An 18,455-nucleotide genomic window follows, 5' to 3' on the forward strand; every position below is an offset into this window, starting at 1 on the left:
CGCTCAACCAAACTTGGGAAGAGGTTTGAGGTTTTCGTCCCAAACCCAGGTTTCACTGTCAATTTTTTTTTTTTTTAAGTCTAAACCAGTCCACCGTCAGCACTTTTTATAAATACATTCTGGGTTGAGATTACACCGTGTGCCTTTTGTTTGTCTAAAGTGGTATGTGCTCCAAGAGGGGAAGCATGTCCACGTTTAAGTACAAAAACGCTTAGGAAAAATATGAATTATTTTTAAATTATTCATAATTTAATAACTGAAAATTGGCCGCGGTATCTCACTACTAGTCCAAGACTTTCTCAGCGCTTTTTCCTCCAGTTTTTGGTTTTGGATACCACCGAGATGATGAATTTCTTCACATCAGGAAGAAATTATAGAAGTCATGTAAAAATTCTATAAATGACCGGTACAGTAATGCTCGGGAGATTGATGGCAGTTTAAATTGTAATTTTTTTTTTTAACATGAAAATTAAAAAAAAAAAATTATCCCCAGGCAGTTCTATAGTTGTCCTAATTTATTATTGTTCTCCTTTTCCTCATTTGAGGTGTTTGTGGAGCAGTTGAAATTGTGGGTGTTTTTATCCTACTTGGCCCTGAAAATTTAACTCTACTACTGAGGCATCATAGAAACAAGACACTGAAATTTGTGCCAAGTAAGGGGGTGAATTGACTTAGCTTGGCAGTGGTTTGGGGAGTGAGGGGAAGGGCGGTAGGAGATGCCTTGTAAAAGATATGACTCCTAGGTTCTGTCTTTGGCAGCTGGGTGGATAGTACTGCCATTTTCTGAAAGATAGAATTCATGAAGGTGAGTGAGTTTGGAGATGATTATGACTTCTGTTTTGGATGCACTGAGTTTGGTGCCTGTAGGACATGAAGTGGAGCTGTTCACTTGACAGCCTGAAGCTCAGGAGAAGGCTCTGGGCTGGAGGTGGACCAGGCAAGTCATTAGCTTATAGATGCTAATCAGCAGCAAGCAAAGGGCTTCTGTCACGGAGTGGTCACCGGCGTTGCTTTAGAGTGCTTTCTCTTCATGCTACACTCCATTGCCAGCATACCCCTGCTGGAATCCCTTTCTTTTTACTAATTCCTTGTGGGCAGATCCTTACATCTCCAAATCTTACCTGTCCTTCAAAGCCAGATCCAATGTTTTGGTCCTTTTTCCATAATCCAAAAAGAATTACTCTTTCATCAACTCATAGAACTTTCTTTTTTTTTTAATGAAGGAAACCAGGTCCAGCAGAGCTGAAACTTTATTTATTATTCTTTTAAATTTGTTTATTTGGTTGTGCCGGGTCTTATTTATTTATTTTTATATATTTTTTAAATTTTTGGCTGTGTTGGGTCTTCGTTTCTGTGCGAGGGCTTTCTCTAGTTGCGGCGAGCGGGGGCCACTCTTCATCGTGGTGCGCGGGCCTCTCACTATCGCGGCCTCTCTTGTTGCGCAGCACAGGCTCCAGGCGCGCAGGCTCAGTAATTGTGGCTCACGGGCCTAGTTGCTCCGCGGCATGTGGGATCTTCCCGGACCAGGGCTCGAACCCGTGTCCCCTGCATTGGCAGGCAGATTCTCAACCACTGTGCCACCAGGGAAGCCCAGAACTTTCAATTTTATCTTTCTTAAAGTGTGTTACCATCTTCTACCTTGGAGTATATTTGTGTCTCATGGACCCCAGTAGACATGATCTCTTTCAAGAAATATTCAGTTTCTTAGTCATCTGTTGATGCCTCCTTAGTATCTAGTGCAACTTGGCACAAAACAGGCACGCAGGTGAATGAATGGAAGGACTTCCAACAATCTATAGTGTCCTCTTATTTATCTGACTTTATCTCAGTCAGAAAGTAAATGGGTTTTAGAAAAATCCAGCCTAGGGACTACCCTGGTGGCTCAGTGGTTAAGATTCTGCCTGCCAATGCAGGGGACACGGGTTCGATCCCTGGTCCAGGAAGATCCCACATGCCTCAGAGCAGCTAAGCCCGTGTGCCGCAACTGCTGAGCCTGCGAGCCGCAACTACTGAAGCCCGCGTGCCTAGAGCCCGTGCTCCACAACAAGAGAAGCCACCGCAATGAGAAGCCCGCACACCGCAGCTAGAGAGAGCCTGTGTGCAGCAATGAAGACCCAACACAGCCAAAAATTAAAAAAAGAAAATCCAGCATAATGTTTAAATTGTAAAATATATATATTACCTAGCTTAGAAAAAAAAGCAGTCCGGACTAAAGATTGCAAAACTTTTTTACAGGGTTTTATGACCATTATTATGAACATCATTTATTGAACTACAAAGTATTGCCCTCCCAATTGATTGCCTTAAATGTAAACTTGTAGAATTTTACCCTAGCCATAGTAACTCCAGGCTGCTCTGCCTTACTGTTGTTTTTCTTCTGTCAGCTTACTAAATTATTGCTTTGCCCTGAATATCTCTTGAAGTTCTTATAATCTCAATCTAAACTTGCTGTTTTCTGATGTACGGTAAATGGAATCCCAATTAATAGAATTATGTCTAGTCAAATCGTAGGTTTAATGAGCACCTTGGCGATTTTTCACAAATAAAATGACTGGACTTCCATAGCACTAATTGTAGCTGGATAGAAGTTTGTTTGCTTTCTGATTTTTTTTTTTAAACTGGTTCCCCTGTGGGGTTGCCAGGTAAGTAAAGTGTTACTTTTAAAAAACTTCAGTGATGCTATTAACTTATCAAGTATTTTCATCTCTGTTGTATCATTTGCTTCTCAAAATCATGCTCAGGAGAAGAGTTTACGTTCATGTAAAAAAGTTAATACCTTCTTTAAGCTTTTTGTTATTTAAGAAGTATTAAATTAATTTATAGAAAAGAGTCTCATCGTGGAAGGCAAGAGGGAAAAGAAAAAAGTAGAGAGGTTGACAATGCAAGTCTCTTCCTTGCAAAGAGAGCCATTTACAATTGCACAAGGTAAGTTTATGTTCCTTTCATTTTATAGTGAAAACGCCTAAATGTACAAAATGATGGATAGCAGTGCTTATTAGTTTTTAGTGTTTACTAAGTAGCAATATATAACTGGTGTAATTCTATTTAATTTGCCCTATTAGAGCAGAAGTTATATGTAAATTATGCTGTAAAAATAATTCTCATTAAATTAAATGTTCTAACACATAATGGGTATTTAACATGGTATTTTTTCCTAGGAAAGGGGCAGAAACTTTGTGAAATTGAAAGGATACATTTTTTTCTGAGTAAGAAGAAAACGGATGAACTTAGAAATCTACATAAACTGCTTTACAACAGACCAGGCACAGTAAGACCTTTTTTATACCTTTTACCTAGTAGTATACTTACGTGTTAAAATACTTCACAATAGAAGCATAATTTTAGTTCTGGAAAGGACTTAAGCAATCAACTAGATCAATCTCCATCCCCTACAAAAGTGAGCCAGCCGACACACTGTTGAATGAGTTATCACAGGACACGTAGCTGGATATTAGCCATTAGTATTTTAACATCCAGGGCTCTTTATACTGTAGTTGTTTTTAAGGCAAACTGAAATTTCACATTGTGAAATCAAAATTATGATGATTTTAGTGATTTTAACTGTATTAGAAGAAATTTATTTTTTGGATTTTTTAAAAACTAATTTATATTTATTTATTTATTTGACTGCGCTGGGTCTTAGTTGCGGCACACGGGATCTAGTTCCCTGACCAGGGATCAAACCCAGGCCCCCTGTATTGGGAGCACGAGGTCTTAACCACTGGACCACGAGGGAAGTCCCTTTTTTGGATGTTTCTAACCATTCAGAAATGAATGATACAGCATATTGTATCTCATTTTGAGGAAATATCTGTTAAATTAGGTGGTAAGTTTTTGCCAATGTTAGAATAAATCAGTGTTTCATTTACTGAATTACTATACTGTACACACAACTTCAGTATTCCATATAAGTGAGGAGACTTTGCTTTGAGCTGTGAGTGGGCAAAGTAAAGTTTGACATTGTTTGACTGTCTGAAGCATGGTAAAATTTATTTTCATGTGTGTTACCTCATTCGACCCTGACAACAATCTAATCTACCCAAGTCCCATTACTGCTAAATGGTATTAACTTTTGGAGGTGCTCTGGTCTTTACTTTTTAAGGAATCAATCCCTGACTTTCTGTTGGAAAATAAGAAATATTACTAGTAACTTGTATTATTTAAGGAAAGGATGTCATTTTTTTTTTAATGTTATTTATTTATTTTGGCTGCACTGCACGGCTTGTGGGATCTTAGTTCCCTGACCAGGGACTGAACCCGGGCCCTTGGCAGTGAGAGCACGGAGCCCTAACCGCTGGACCGCCAGGGAGTAGTCTGTCTTTTTGGTAACTTTCCACATCCCCTGGTGCTGTCAGATAACATTTAGTTGTGGTTTTATAATTACTAGTAAAAATTCCCAGATGAAATACATTTCAATTCAAGTTGTTATTTTCAAAGAATTGAGTTTGTGAACACTTTATAATGTTAATATTTTAGTAGCAAATACAGTTTTCCAATGTGAAGAAAAAATGTTGAATACACCAATATTATAATGTGGAGACAGGTGTGAAAATAAAGGTGTTGGCTTTGAAATTTGTGTACATCACTGGGTAATAAGTAGCATTAATGATAGGAGAAACATTTTCAGGTGTCCTCATTAAAGAAGAATGTGGGTCAGTTCAGTGGATTTCCATTTGAAAAAGGAAGTATCCAATATAAAAAGAAGGAAGAAATGTTGAAAAAGTAAGTTATTTTTATAAATATCATAGTTAATGTGCTTCAAACTTAATTTTAAACATTTAAATATAACTGCCCTTACGTTTTCAGTGGACTGCTGATTCTTTGCTTTAAATTTCAAGACCATGTCATCATAAAGTATTAACTATTTCCGATAAATAGCGGCTGTCAAGATTATTGAAAACTCAAAGACATTTCTGTTTCTTAGAAGAACGATACAGGTAAATCATTCACACAGTACAAAATTCAGGAGGTCCAAAGGAAATGTAGTGAAAACTCTTCCATTCCTGTTCCCTGTCAGCCACTCTGTTCTCCCACTTATAGGTACCATTTAAACTATTTTGAAGTTAATCAGTTTGATAGAAATCATTTCCATCCTAATGCAAACAAGATGATATATTCTTTAAAAAAAATTTTTTTAATGAGATGATATATTCTTATAAGAGTTTTTGTTCATTAAGTCCCCTATAGTTTAAAAACTCTGAGTATTAAAGGTCATTACCTATACCTTGTTTGAGACATTGTCAGTAGGAATACTCAGGGGAAAACGTATTGTTTAATCACCAGCCAGAAGAATTAACAAGTTTGTGAATTTTATAGTATTGAAAACTTTTTACGTTATATTTCAGTGAACTAAGTGAATTTATTTTCATACCACCTTTAAGACTTAATTGGTAAATGATGTTTTCCATTTATTAATAATTACATCTGGTTGCATTTTGTGCAGTAGTCACGATTATCGGGAGTACTTCTAAGATTCAGAGAAGCATTGGCTGTCTTCTTAATGTTTGTGGCTGAGCCAGTTTGGTTAGCTGTTATCTTTATATTGTGGAGAATGTTTATAAACTTTCCTACGTAATCACATTGGTTTCTTCCATTATCTGTTTCAGATTTAGAAATGCCATGTTAAAGAGCATCTGCGAGGTTCTTGATTTGGAGCGATCAGGTGTAAATAGTGAACTGGTGAAAAGGATCTTGAATTTCTTAATGCATCCAAAGCCTTCTGGCAAAGTGAGGATCACTTTTTACTATTTCAGTAACAAATCAGTTATTTGTAGTGTCTCCATTCTCTTTTTTTCTGGAACATTTTAATTAGCATTGCTGTCAACATTCAGTAATATCTTTTACATTCAAAGAATGTGCCTTCCGTGGACATATCTGCAACAGTTTCATGATAGAAATAACAGAGAAGGCATACGGATGTGTTTTCCCTTATCAGATGTAAAGGATGTAAGATTAAGAAAAATAATTGTTAACTAAATGTCAAATGGGACAGAAATACAAAGGAAGTATCCAGAGTTATGTATCTACAAGGCACTTGAAGAACAGAAACAGGTTGAGCTGAGGGTGAGGTGTTGGGCTGGTGAGGGAGAGTGTGCAACCTGTAATCAGATCAGGAAAGGCAAGGTGGTGTATTAGAGCTGGATATTTACTAGATACTGGAATAAGGTTATGAAAAAGTGACAGAAAAAAGCTGGCTCTTTGAAGCTTCTTGGACTGTATTTCCAGAATCATCAGGAGAGCCCAGGAGCTGGACAGGGAAGTAAAAGTCTTACAGTTTTCACTACTCTTCTAAAATCTGGATTAGGTTTGCCCTGATTGTTTAACAGTAACAAAGGACATCACTGAGTTGAAATGTTTATTGAAGTGTTAATTATATGACCTTGCATTTTCAGTTTGTTTTCAATCTTTTAGCAGATATTTTCATATTTTCTCATTTTGATAGGAAAGAAATTGGGAAGAGATCTAGAGGGCCTAGGAGTTCAGGGGAATACCGTCAGTGAGGGGAGAAGGGCATTAAGATTAGAAACCAGAAAATAGCTCTGGGACTTTTTGTCTGCTCTTGGTCCTGTTGACCATTAGCTGGATAGTGATACCTAAGGATATTTTTGTCATACAGCTACAAACTGAAGGCGTATGGTAATGGGGAAGGAGGGGTTCTAGTTGATTTATTTAAAAGGTGAGTTTGAACACTATTTCCCCAGAAGCAATTACTAAGTTGCCTGAGTTGTGAGGGATATGTTTATATTCAGCGTTTCCTCGGTGATTTTCAAATGTGTTAGTTTCAAGACCCAATTACCCTCTTAAAATCAATGAGGACCTCAAGAGCTTTTGTTTATGTGGGTTATTTTGATATTTACTGTATTCTAAATTAAAACTGAAAAATTCTAAAATAACGACAGGCTCACTACATGTTAACAAAAGTAATATTTTGTATGAAAAATAACTATACAAAATTTTAATGAGAAGAATGGCATTCTGTTTTTGCAAATCTGTTTATGTCTGGCTTAAGAGACGACAGCTCTATTCTCATTTGCTTCTGCATTTCCTTCTGTTGCAATGTATTGATTTGCTTGAAGTACATGAAGAAAATCCAGCCACACACAGCTGTGTATCTAGAAAAAGGAGGGATATTTTTAAAACCCTTTCACATAATTGTGGATAGTCTCCTTTGATATAACACCAAAACTCCACAGTGGGGAGGTTCTTAAAGGTTAGTTGTAATGTATCTAAAACCATGTTAATAAACTTGGACCTTTTACCTATGCATGATTTTGTAATATGCACTCTCCATTTGGAAAATGTTGGTTCCCTGAATTATGCATATCTTCCAAATGCTGGCGCATTTCACTGAACGCTGTCAAAAAGTCACATTCATTAATATAACCATCGTCTCATCAGAAAAAAAAATCTTTAGGTATTGGGAGGCTGTCAGGTCCATGATAGTGGATGTGAACTTTCCAAAATTTTCATTTTCACTTGAAATTTATCATGGGCAATAAATACTGTCAGTTTTGTTTTGAGGTGACAGGCTCACATTTATTTTTGAGACTATGTCTATTACCTAAGTCTGAATAGGCATAGTTTTTAAATTATTCTTTTAAAAATGATAGTCCATGAAAAAAGGTAGCTTAGTTCACTGCTCAGTTGTGCAAGTGCTTTTCCTTGAGAAGATCAGTGAACTTCCTTATGTAGCCAAAGTACTCTATGTGTACCTCCCATTTTGTTACACAGATGTTATAAAGACATGTACTCAAAGGTTGAGAGTTAACACAGTATTTACTGTTTCATCAAGAACCGGTGTGTGGTTGTGAGGAGTATAATGGCTACAAACATAGTTTGCTGCCTCCATCTCGATAAGGTACCAGTAGGTTTACCCACCTTTGCTTTTTGCACAATTACTACAAATGTCAACGCAGTGAAAAGAGCGAATAAATAATGCCTTGGTATTATTATGAAAATAGTTCTGACCTTTTGGACTTCTGGAAAGGTCTCAGGAAACCGCAGGTTCCATGAACCAGACTTTGAGAACCACTGTTTTATCCTTTTTTATGGAATCTTACTCTTATATCCATTTTTCATATCTGATTCTGTGATGATTACTCCTTAATCTAATGGTATCAATCTCAAGCTATTTTCTGTGCTACCATATGCTTCCATCATTTAAGGAAAACACTATAAAGTCATTAATACTAATTTTTTCTGCTCTAGAATAGTCTTAAAATTATTGATTTAACATTGTTTTACTATCTTTTTGTACTTCTAGCTTGACTATTAATCAGATTTTGTTTCCAAAAAGGGATGATGCTCTTGACATTGGATTCTGATTAATAGATTCAGCTATTTTTAGAACCAGTATAGGAAAGCTCTAAGGCATTTATATATTATTAATTTTTTAAAATGAAAGTCTCTTCATTTATTTTTAGAAGTTGCATTTTCTTGATTGGTTTCTTGAATGATGCAGCATTCTTTCATTTTCTTGTATAAATTTATCCAGCATCCATTCCAGTTCTCATCTTACTGGTTTCACATACAGATTATATTCCTATTACCTGCATCTGGTTCCTGAGCTGACATAGTGAGGGATATCACATTTTTCAAATATATTCATGTCTTGGATTTCATTTAGTGAGTAGTGAGAGTTTGGATGGTGAGTTACCTTTTCTCCAAACAAGCATATCGAAGAATTTATCCAGATGGATTTGGTTCCTGGTAATAGGTGGTAATGGCAGTAGTTCACATAACAAGGTTATCTGTATACATTCTAGGAGGTTTCTTGTGGAGAACCTCTCTGAGAAATATCTTTGGTCCACTAACTTATTTTCTGGAGGTACCTACATTGGCTGTTTCCCAGTCTGTCTTTAGAGAAGGGTAGGTTGTGTGGGCAAGCTAGAGGCTGTCCTGTGGGTTGTAGATAGCCTGAAAATGCCACATTACACAAAGCAGCCACCTTTTCTTAATTTTTGTACAGGTAACAGTGACCCCTAAGACTGAAAGTTCCTGGAAGAGAAGGGACCTGTGGTTCTGCTAGTTTCATGAGAGATAGCTTAAAGTTACCAATAACATTTACACAGTCGCGTATCTTAAGGTTACGTTACAGAATTTTCCTTATTGTAGAAAATAACATAGGCAAAAATAAAGACAAAAGATGCCCGTGATTTTAGAAGTAAATAATTTTAATTCCTTAGTCTTTATCTTTTCAGATCCTTTATGCAAGGTTATTTTATAGTTTTCAATTTCAGAAGTTAGTGAGTACTCCCCTAAGAAAGCATTTAAAAATTAAATTTGTTAGTTAATCAAATTATTTTCCTCATGTGATCTCTGCTTTTTAAATATACATGGTTTAATTGAATATCAAAGTAATGGCAGTGGTACTTATTTTGTGGTTCTTAATTCGTTTCATAATTAACATACTCAACACTTATTGCATATTTAAAATCATCAGTGAGAATATAATCCTGGCATTATTGAAAGTAGAACCCATAGGTAATATGAATATAAACTATATGTTTCATAAATTCAGGATGTGTAAAGTGAGGTTTTATTTCCTTTATGGATGATTCCTCCTGGTCGATTAGTGGGTCCCCTAAAGCAAGAAGGCAGTTGATAGTTTTAATGCTTGTAGGAGTGAAATTAATAGCAAGTCTAACTGAAAATATTGTCTTGATGAAGTGTAAACAAATACCTGAACTTAACACAGTGTGCACTTGGGCTTCTAGTCCCATATCAGAATGTAGAACACAGACTTCTTTCAAATATGTGAAGAGTCTCTTGCCTAGAACCTAAGGTTCTAAAAAAATGGAAGGGTATTGGTAGTGCAGACAAAAAGGTTGACTTGACACATGAAGTTAAAGATGAGTTATACTCTGTAAAGCTGCTAAGCTTGGAAATAAAATTTCTTGAGACAGGAACAAGAAGAGTTGAGAAGTAGTTATCAAAAAGAGGTGATTGACTTGGAAATATAATACCTCATTGATGTTATCCTTATTTTACGCAGCCATTGCCAAAATCTAAAAAAAGTTCTAGCAAAGGCAACAAGAAGGAACGGAACAGTTCTGGAATGTCCAGGAAAGCTAAGCGAACCAAATGTCCTGAAATTCTGTCAGATGAATCTAGCAGTGATGAAGAGGAAAAGAAAAACAAAGAAGAGTCTTCAGATGATGAAGATAAAGAAAGTGAAGAGGAGGTAAAATGTTGGGGTTTTTTTCTCATTTCTTTCCATGGAGAGAGTTAAATACTCCTGCTGTATAATAGATTAAGACAGAAAGCATAGATTTGAAGGAACTATATATGTACCATGTTGGTTTTTAATTCCAAAGACACAGAAATGATTACGTGTAAACCCTTTCTTTCCCTTAAGGAGCTTTTAGTTTTATTGCCATGCCAGAGTGTAAGAGTTGGAAAAGAATGAGGTTGATGTGCACTAGGTTTGAGCTGGACCTTGAAGACTAGAGTACGTAAATGAAGGGCGAGGAGTGCATATCCTGACAGGAACACAAAGGAGATTTTTAAAGAAATTTTTCATAGTATATTAATATTTTATGATTGACTTGTACCATTTTATTCTGCTTTATGCAAAAAGCAAGGGGTTTAAGGACCACCATTTTATCTCAGTTTGGGATTATTTAATGACACTAGTGGCATTTGAAGTTTATATGATTGGTGGGCAAATTTTGTGTCACTTAGGAATGCCCGTCATTTTCTTTTACTTGGGAGTATTTATAAAATGTTGAGAATGTTTAGTTTCCGAAGAAAAACTTTGGGAAGAGGAGAGCTGCTGAACCATGTAAGGGGTTAGCTTTACCCTCTCCTTAATATGTATCTTCAATCAAGTAGATGAGGAAGAGGGTACAAGGAGATGATTTCCTGTTATTGTTAACAGTGTTTTGCTGGCTCTATTTTAACTTGTTTTGGTGCTCTCTTTAATGATCAAAACTTGATCTGTAAATTGGGTAATCCCCCTTGTCTTATGTAGGGGCTTGATTAATGTGGCTTGACATTTTGGACCAAGATGATTCTTTGGTGTTGGAGGGCTGTCTTGTGCATTGCAGAGTGTTTGCCCACTAGATGCCGGTAGCACATCCCTGCCCCCAGCCTCCAGCTGTGAAAACCAAAACTGTCTCTAGACATTGCCAAATGTCCCCTGAGGGCAAAATCACCTTCAGTTGATAACTGCTGGATTGGAGAGAATAAAGATGTGGTGAACTGTGATTTTATAGGTGTGCATTTTGTGTATACTTGTCTTTAGGTATTTAAAATCCGTGCTTGTTTTAATGTCAGATTTTATAAAGACTTCTATAAAGCTAAGTATAGAATGCTTCATAATTTTAAAAAGGATACTACAGATCCAGCAGGTGTTTCATAACTAGTATCTTAATATATTTTTGGTGTGAAGGAAGATGAGTAATCTCAGCACTAGGGTTTTTATGGAATAGATTTTAAGGACATGTAGGAGGAAAACGTGTTATTTATATGTGAATATAAATAGTAGCAATTTTGCAGTAATAGATTTCCTCATTCAACAAATTTTTGGTTATCTACTATTGTGTATTCACTACGCTTCCCAAGACCTTTTTAAAGGCAGACTTAAAGCATGAAAAGTTGTCGTAGAATGTAAACATCTAATTTTTTTTGTAGAAGCAAGATGATTAGGAGCATGGCCTTTGGAAACTGGGTTCAAATCCCAGCTGTACTCTGATTATCACTGTTTGACTTTGGGCAAGTTACTTATAAATTCTGTACCTCAGTTTCCCATCTTTAAAATGGGGATAATGATAGTACCAGCCTCCAAGGGTTGTATTAAGTGCCTTTATTTAAAGCACTTAGAGTAGTACTTGGCACAAGTACTATATAAGTGTTAGCTGCTGCTATTACTGTTAGTATTAAGATGACATTTTACCATATGCAAGATTTATAAATCCAGTCTTCTTGTCATTACTAAGGTGCAGGTTAAAAAGTGAGGATATTTTACACTCGTTTTCTCATTTGCTTTCCAGATTATTGCCCCTTTGTTCTGAATAGAGTTAGTTGACATCTGTGAATGTAGATGACTCCTGATTTATAACCATATCATAATGCTCTGTTTTCTGCTTTGGTTTTTCTACTTGGGCTGGTATTGACAGATTTCATAAAATATAATGCCAGTAAAATCTGGACTGAGAAATCTTTCTTTTTTCCTGATAAATCACCCTCCAGCAAACATAGGTATTCTTCATTTCTTTAAAGACTCCTTCAAATTTAGGGCCATCCTCCTCAAAAACTTTATTGCTGATTCCATTACTGTGAAAGGCTCTGATTGCCTTTGAAAGGTAAGTGCTGGCAGGAAGGATAGTATTTCTATAGTAACTTTGTTTTCCCTTATTCTATTTTTTTGAAGAGTCTGTTAAGTGGCAGCCTTGTTAGGGACTTCATAAACTGAGGTATTTTTGGTCAGTACTATGAAAGGACCTCTTTTCTAAGAGGCTATACAGAGGAATTGCAGGCTGATTGGAAAAGTTGAGGATTGCTTATAGATGGAATTTTTTTTGCAGATTTTTTTTCATGGAAAATTACTGGGTTAATACTATTTATTTTTATTTCCTGAAATGAATTTTTCCTTCATAGATAAGACTTCTCCCTGTTAAGATCAGCTTCTTGTTTTAGATTCTTGGAGTAAATAACTGAACTTGTTTCTTGTTTCCTCTGTAAATTGAGAGCTTTGGACCAAATAATCTATATCATATTGCTGAAGTCAGAAGTTTTAAGCAGAAATCCAGTTCAAGTTATAGTTGTTCATTAGCCAGTTATATGAGGCTGAATATTATTCACCTGCTACTTTCCATATTTAGCTGTGTGAAAGAGTAGGATACTTAATTTATAAGTAAATATTATTTTAAAATGTAGGTTTGAAATCACTGAAAACTGCAGTTAAAAAAGAATTGGCAGGGTTTTTTTTTTTTTTAAGTCTTTTATATGAAATATGTCACATTTAGCATGTTAGCCAGCAATTGCTAAGACATTTTGTTTGAGGTTCTCTGTACCTATACCTCTGTTTCTATGATATGCAGTGAGCGGTTCACAGCAGTTTTTAATTCTCTTTTTCTTTAAAATTAATTCAAATAAGAAGGTGCTCTTTCTGAGTGTGACCTGGGTAATAATTCCTTTATAAAAGAGCTGGTCTAAACTTCTTTATCACCTTGGCTCTTGGACATTTGCTTACTTAGGGCAGTAGAGGGAGAGCAATTTGGAACCAGGAAGAAACTGATAGATGAGGTTTCTTTAGAATGAGAGAATAGAGGTTTAATTATTTTCTGTAAACTTATTATGAAAATCAACTGATTTACACATTGGAGTACATCTTTAGGGGAGGATTCCTGAAATGAACCAGTGAGATTAAACCATACTCAGGCATGCCGTTCACAACAGGTATTACCTTAGGTACAGAGAAATTATTGAGAGTACAGAAAAAAGAAAGGAGAAGCAGTGCTCTCCACATTAGAGAAAACAATTCTATTTTAGACACTTAAAAGCTAGCTTAATGCTTCTTCAGTTTTTGTTTCCTAGTGTTTTTATAAATACTCTTTATCTCTAGGAAAGTATAAAACAAACTATGGATATTTACTTCGTGAGTATTGAATTTATCTGAATGTTCCCAGATACATCAGGAATATCTTCAGCTCTGAATACTTAAAAGCCCTACTGATAATGTCCAAAACAGGAGTTCCCTTTTTCTTTCAGGACAAGAAGTCCGCAGAGAGGCAATTCTGGGCTACTAGAGCGGCTCAAGAAAGGTACTAAGAATCTGGGGACTGTCTCTTCCTGAGCCACCATCTTTACGTGTGGCATTAAACCTCATGATCTCAGGATGATTGTTTTACCTTTAGGCATTGTATCCTTGTTCCAGATAAAAAAAAGAGCAAAGGGCTTTTCTTCTAGTGATGTTTTGGCTTTTTCCCCCCTGTCAGGGATACCTTTTACCAGAGATCTCCATGTACATCTCATTGGCCAGAACTTTTTACCCAGCCACCTCTAGTTGTAGGGGAGACCAGTAAGACCCAAGTGTTAGCTTTCCTGCGTCTGTAGGAGGAAGGCAGATAAAAAGTGTGATGTTGAGTGAGCCATCCTACAAGGTTTACCAAGTGAGAGAAATTTTCAGTTATAGTTTTGATAAACATTTGGACCATTTGAGGGATTATTTGGTAGTGGTGGGAGGGTGAACATGAAAGCTTTGTTAGTCCTTAAATATGTTCTAAAAAATAAGAATTCCCCCATCTCAATCTGATCAGAGGAATTACAGAATTATATAAACTATTGAAACCTTTTGTTGGAAGGCAAAATTGAATAATTACCATAATAAAATCTGTTTAGGGTTAAACTTGCTTTCATAATCTTTTGTGGAATATAGCAAGGCTTGCACATTCTTTACTCTTGGCACTCTCGAGTTTTCTCAGCCAAGTTGTTAAAAGAATAGTGTATTCTAAGCTAATACTTATTTTGTTCATCTGTTCACCCAGTACAACCTTTCTGCTGTGAGGACAGGATTCTGGCTCTGTGACAGGCGTCTTTTTTGGAGACCCTCCTTCAATAGCCCTGCTGCCTATAAAAGATAGGTAAGCCTTCTCCCAAGATTTTTTTTTTTGCCTTCCTTCAAAAAGTGCTCATGTCATTCCTGTGATTCTATACCTTCATGGTTATCAGACACATGGAAAATCTCCTTCAAATTTTTTAAAATTTATATTACTACAGTACATTGTAAAAAGTTTAGATGACAGTACATTGTACTACCTGAAATTAATGGCAGCTCTCAGTTTTATCTGTTTCCCTTTAGCACATAAAAAATACCTGCAGTACTGGATGGTCCTGATTGAACTACTCACAGCATATTCAAAAATGGCAAACCAGAATCTTAGAAATAAATCCCATGAGAATTTGGAAACTAGCTTTTTCTTTTTTTTTTTTCACCTAATTTTTTCCCATACATTTTGCTAAAAGACTCAAAGTCTTGCCTCCTATTTGATTAAATAACAAAGGTGTTAAGTATCAAAGTACTTCCAACATTTTTACTTTATAATGCCACATACTGTGTTTAATTACTGAAATATTCAGAATATTTTTAAAAAGACATAAAACAGGGGGCCAGTACTTGGTTTTTAATGTAATCACTTTTCAGTTGCTCAGTTCAATAAATTGAGAGTGTGCTAAGTGCTGTTGGGGTTACAGAAGATATTTTCCTACCCAAATACCATTTGATTGACACTTTATAGGATTTCAAAAGAAAGAGAATCTCTCTGTGTGTTGATGAGTGAAAGCTTTGGGGAGAGATGGAAGAAATACCAATTGAAATTGACCTTGGGGATAGAAAGGAAAGTTGGACACGTGAACAAAGATGGGGAGTAGGAAAGTACTGTGACAGACACGCTTGTTTGGGGTTAGGTAGTTTGTCCAGAAGTAAAGCAGTTAGAGATGAAGCTAGAGCAACGTACCTTGAAGCCAGACTATAGAGAACCCACGTGGTTGGGCATGGCTGTGTAATACCACCTTTGGGGGTAGATTGATCATTCTCCTTCCTTCAGAATGGTTGTCTTATTCTACCTGAGCATTTTGCTAAGTGGGGAAAAGAGACATGGCCTCTGTCTTCCAGGAACTGACAGTCTATCTGGGGAGAAGTACCACTCGTTCCATAAGCATTTATTGGTATGTAACAAGGAGGAAACTATTGAGATCTGCTGTGTGCCATGTACTTTCACATCTTGCTTCTTATTTAGTCTTGACTCCATGAGAGAAGGTGATATATCCTCATTTTTGTACTTTGAGGATATAATAAATAACCAACTTTCCAGAGCTTTAGGTCATACTTCCGTCTTCAGCTCTATGTCCAAATCTGATTTTAAGCAGTAGCTTTAGGAAAGTTAATATGGGCATATATCCACTTCTGCTTGAAAAAATTTTAAACTAAAAGCTATTGACATAAAGGGTCCTATTGATCTCTTTATCTGGCTCTGCCTTTTCCCTATATGTCTCCAGTAGTTCATGATCTAGACTAGGAGTTGGCAGACTATGGCCTGTATGCCAGATCCAGTTTTTGTACAGCCTAGAAGCTAAGAATGGTTTTCCCATTTTTTTAATATTTGTAAGAAAACAAAAGATGAATGTACAACAATGACCATAAATGAACCAGCAAAAGCTGAAATATTTACTGTCTGGCACTTCATAGAAAAGGCTTGGTGACAGATCTAGACCATATATTTCTCTCTCATTTTACTTGGTTTATAGCTAGGTGAGTAAGCTGTGGGGCTTTTAAAAAATACATGGGTCCCCAGGCCGCACACTTGATTTTTTTTTCTTTCTCTTAAATGCACAACCTATTTAGGTAAGTTGTGCCAGAAGACTGATACTAAAAATCAAGAAGTTTGGCTAACTGCTATTGATAGAAAAAATGTTTGTCTTAGCAAGCAGAGTGATTCTAATGAAATAGAACCTCAGGGTTGGAATAGATCGTTAAAGATTATCTAGTCTTCACGGATCTTCTCCCATCCCAGTTTTCCAAATAATTACATAGCAACTGCTGTGTGCCAGTTCTAAGCTCTGCAGTGGAGATCAAGAGACAAATAAGAGTCTCTGTGTTAAGCCGTTCAATCTAGTTGGTATGAGGGGAGAGGTCAAAGATTAGGAGGGAGAAAGTACAGTAAAGTATAACTTAAGAGCTAAGAAAGTGGTTTGCTCAAGATGGAGTATTTACCTCTTTCTAGGGGCAGGTAGGTAGCAAAGATCCAGACAGGGAAACTTCATAGGAAGTAGCAATTTGATCTGAGCCTTAAAGGATAAACAGGAGAGTTTGGCATAACAAAAGAAAGAGATTTGGAGAAAACTATACAAAACTGGATTACACCGAAGGCCCATCTTGGCTTCAAAAAAAAAAAATTCTAGAGTAATGATCTTGAGCCCATACAAAGTTAGGAGGTGAGGGCCAGAAACAGCCCTGATACCGAGTTTGGTTGTCCTTTGTTGCCCTTCTATATTTTCTGCCAACATTTTTTATTCTTTGTTATTATCAGCAACATTTGTATGTAACAGAAAAAGTTAAATTTAACAGTATGATAAATAGATTATGGTATCATTGACTTACTGCATTGGTTTAGTTCAGTAGTTTCACCTCTGGCTTAAAGAAATACGTAGGTACATTAGTCATTTCTATAAGCAACTAATGCAGCAGGAGGCACACTGAATTTAATGAAGGTCTTGCTTCTTACTAGCTGTAAGACATTGGCTCACTTAACTACACAGATAAATTTTCCTCATTTATAATGAGATCAACTGTCTGGATTTTTTTTTTTTTTGCTTTGTTTTGTTTTTTAGGTTGTATGGATCGTGTATGTGAAGATAGTGCTGTATAAATACCTTTTTTCTTTTTCCTTTTAATTACATTTTTAACCACGTCCTGGGTTCAGAGTACAGGTAAACCAGATCCTGCAAATGATATACAGAGGTGAACATGGCAAGAAATATTTACATGGCTACTTTACGGCGAACACTCTTGTGGTTGTTAGGGACAGATAGAGCTAAATTAGATAGGTGTCTCTTCTTGTGGAGATTGTCAGATAACGCCCTTAAGAAACTTGCAGTGTAGTGGGAGAAGAGACATGTAACTACCTACAGTTTAAAAAACATAAATACATTAAATGTTTCTAGGGTGCCTTTTATGTAGTCACTCATTTGGTCCTCACAAAATTTTACAAACATGGCCGTAGTTCGTCAAATCTGCAGTGCCTGTAAGGCATCATTTTAATGTAGATTGCAAAGTGTACCCCAGTATCTGAGATAAGGTGTGGGAGGGGGGAGTGTTAAATTTAGCAAAGTCTGGTATTATTACCTCCATTTTTACAGATGCGGAATCAGACACAGAAGGGTAAGTGACTTGCCTGAGAATGCAAAATTAGTCACTGGTGGAGTCAGAATTTGAACCAAGGAAGTTTGGCTCTAAAAACCTGTGTTCTAATTCACTGCTTCACAGTGCCTTCCAGAAAGAAGGGGCAAATGAATTGTAGGTCGAGTACTGTGGGACTACAGGTTAATCAAGTTGGTGGTATTATGAAAGATTTGGAGGAGGTGATTGCTAAGTTGGGTTTAGACTCATGAGTGAGGTTTTCCTAAGTAGAGGAGGGGGAATGAAAGTAATAAAGACTTGAAAGGTCATGTAAAATTTAAGTAGGCATGTTTTTTAACTTTACTTCTCAGTTCTCCCAGGGCCCCTTTTCATTACCTCCGAAATACCAGATTGCCATGTTCGCCTTAACTGCCAAAAATTGTACGTTGGGTTGCAATACCAAGGTCTGTCTTTTGAGATGCCCTGTAAAGTTACCTTTTTTTCCTATACATAATATCTTATCTTCAGGGCAGCTCAAATGATTCTTAGCAGCTGCAGGGCTAAAGCACATCATGTGAGTTATTTATCTGATTGCCTCCCTGCTCAAGATGAAACT

At 36.4% G+C, this 18,455-nt stretch overlaps 1 protein-coding gene across 2 annotated transcripts in view; it reads left to right on the top strand.

The window, feature by feature from the left end:
* The window catches only part of DEK (DEK proto-oncogene), a 29,548-nt gene that overhangs the window by 1,508 nt on the left and 9,585 nt on the right, over nt 1–18,455 (top strand). For both annotated transcript variants that reach the window (XM_082346406.1, XM_082346407.1), the window contains exons 3-7: nt 2,824–2,925; nt 3,159–3,268; nt 4,628–4,722; nt 5,607–5,727; nt 9,995–10,183. In XM_082346406.1, coding sequence (XP_082202532.1) covers nt 2,824–2,925; nt 3,159–3,268; nt 4,628–4,722; nt 5,607–5,727; nt 9,995–10,183 — 617 coding nt within the window. The remainder of the gene's footprint in view (nt 1–2,823; nt 2,926–3,158; nt 3,269–4,627; nt 4,723–5,606; nt 5,728–9,994; nt 10,184–18,455) is intronic.

Source organism: Balaenoptera borealis, assembly GCF_965194805.1.
Source record: "Balaenoptera borealis genome assembly, chromosome: 12".
NCBI classification, from domain to species: Eukaryota; Metazoa; Chordata; class Mammalia; order Artiodactyla; family Balaenopteridae; genus Balaenoptera; species Balaenoptera borealis.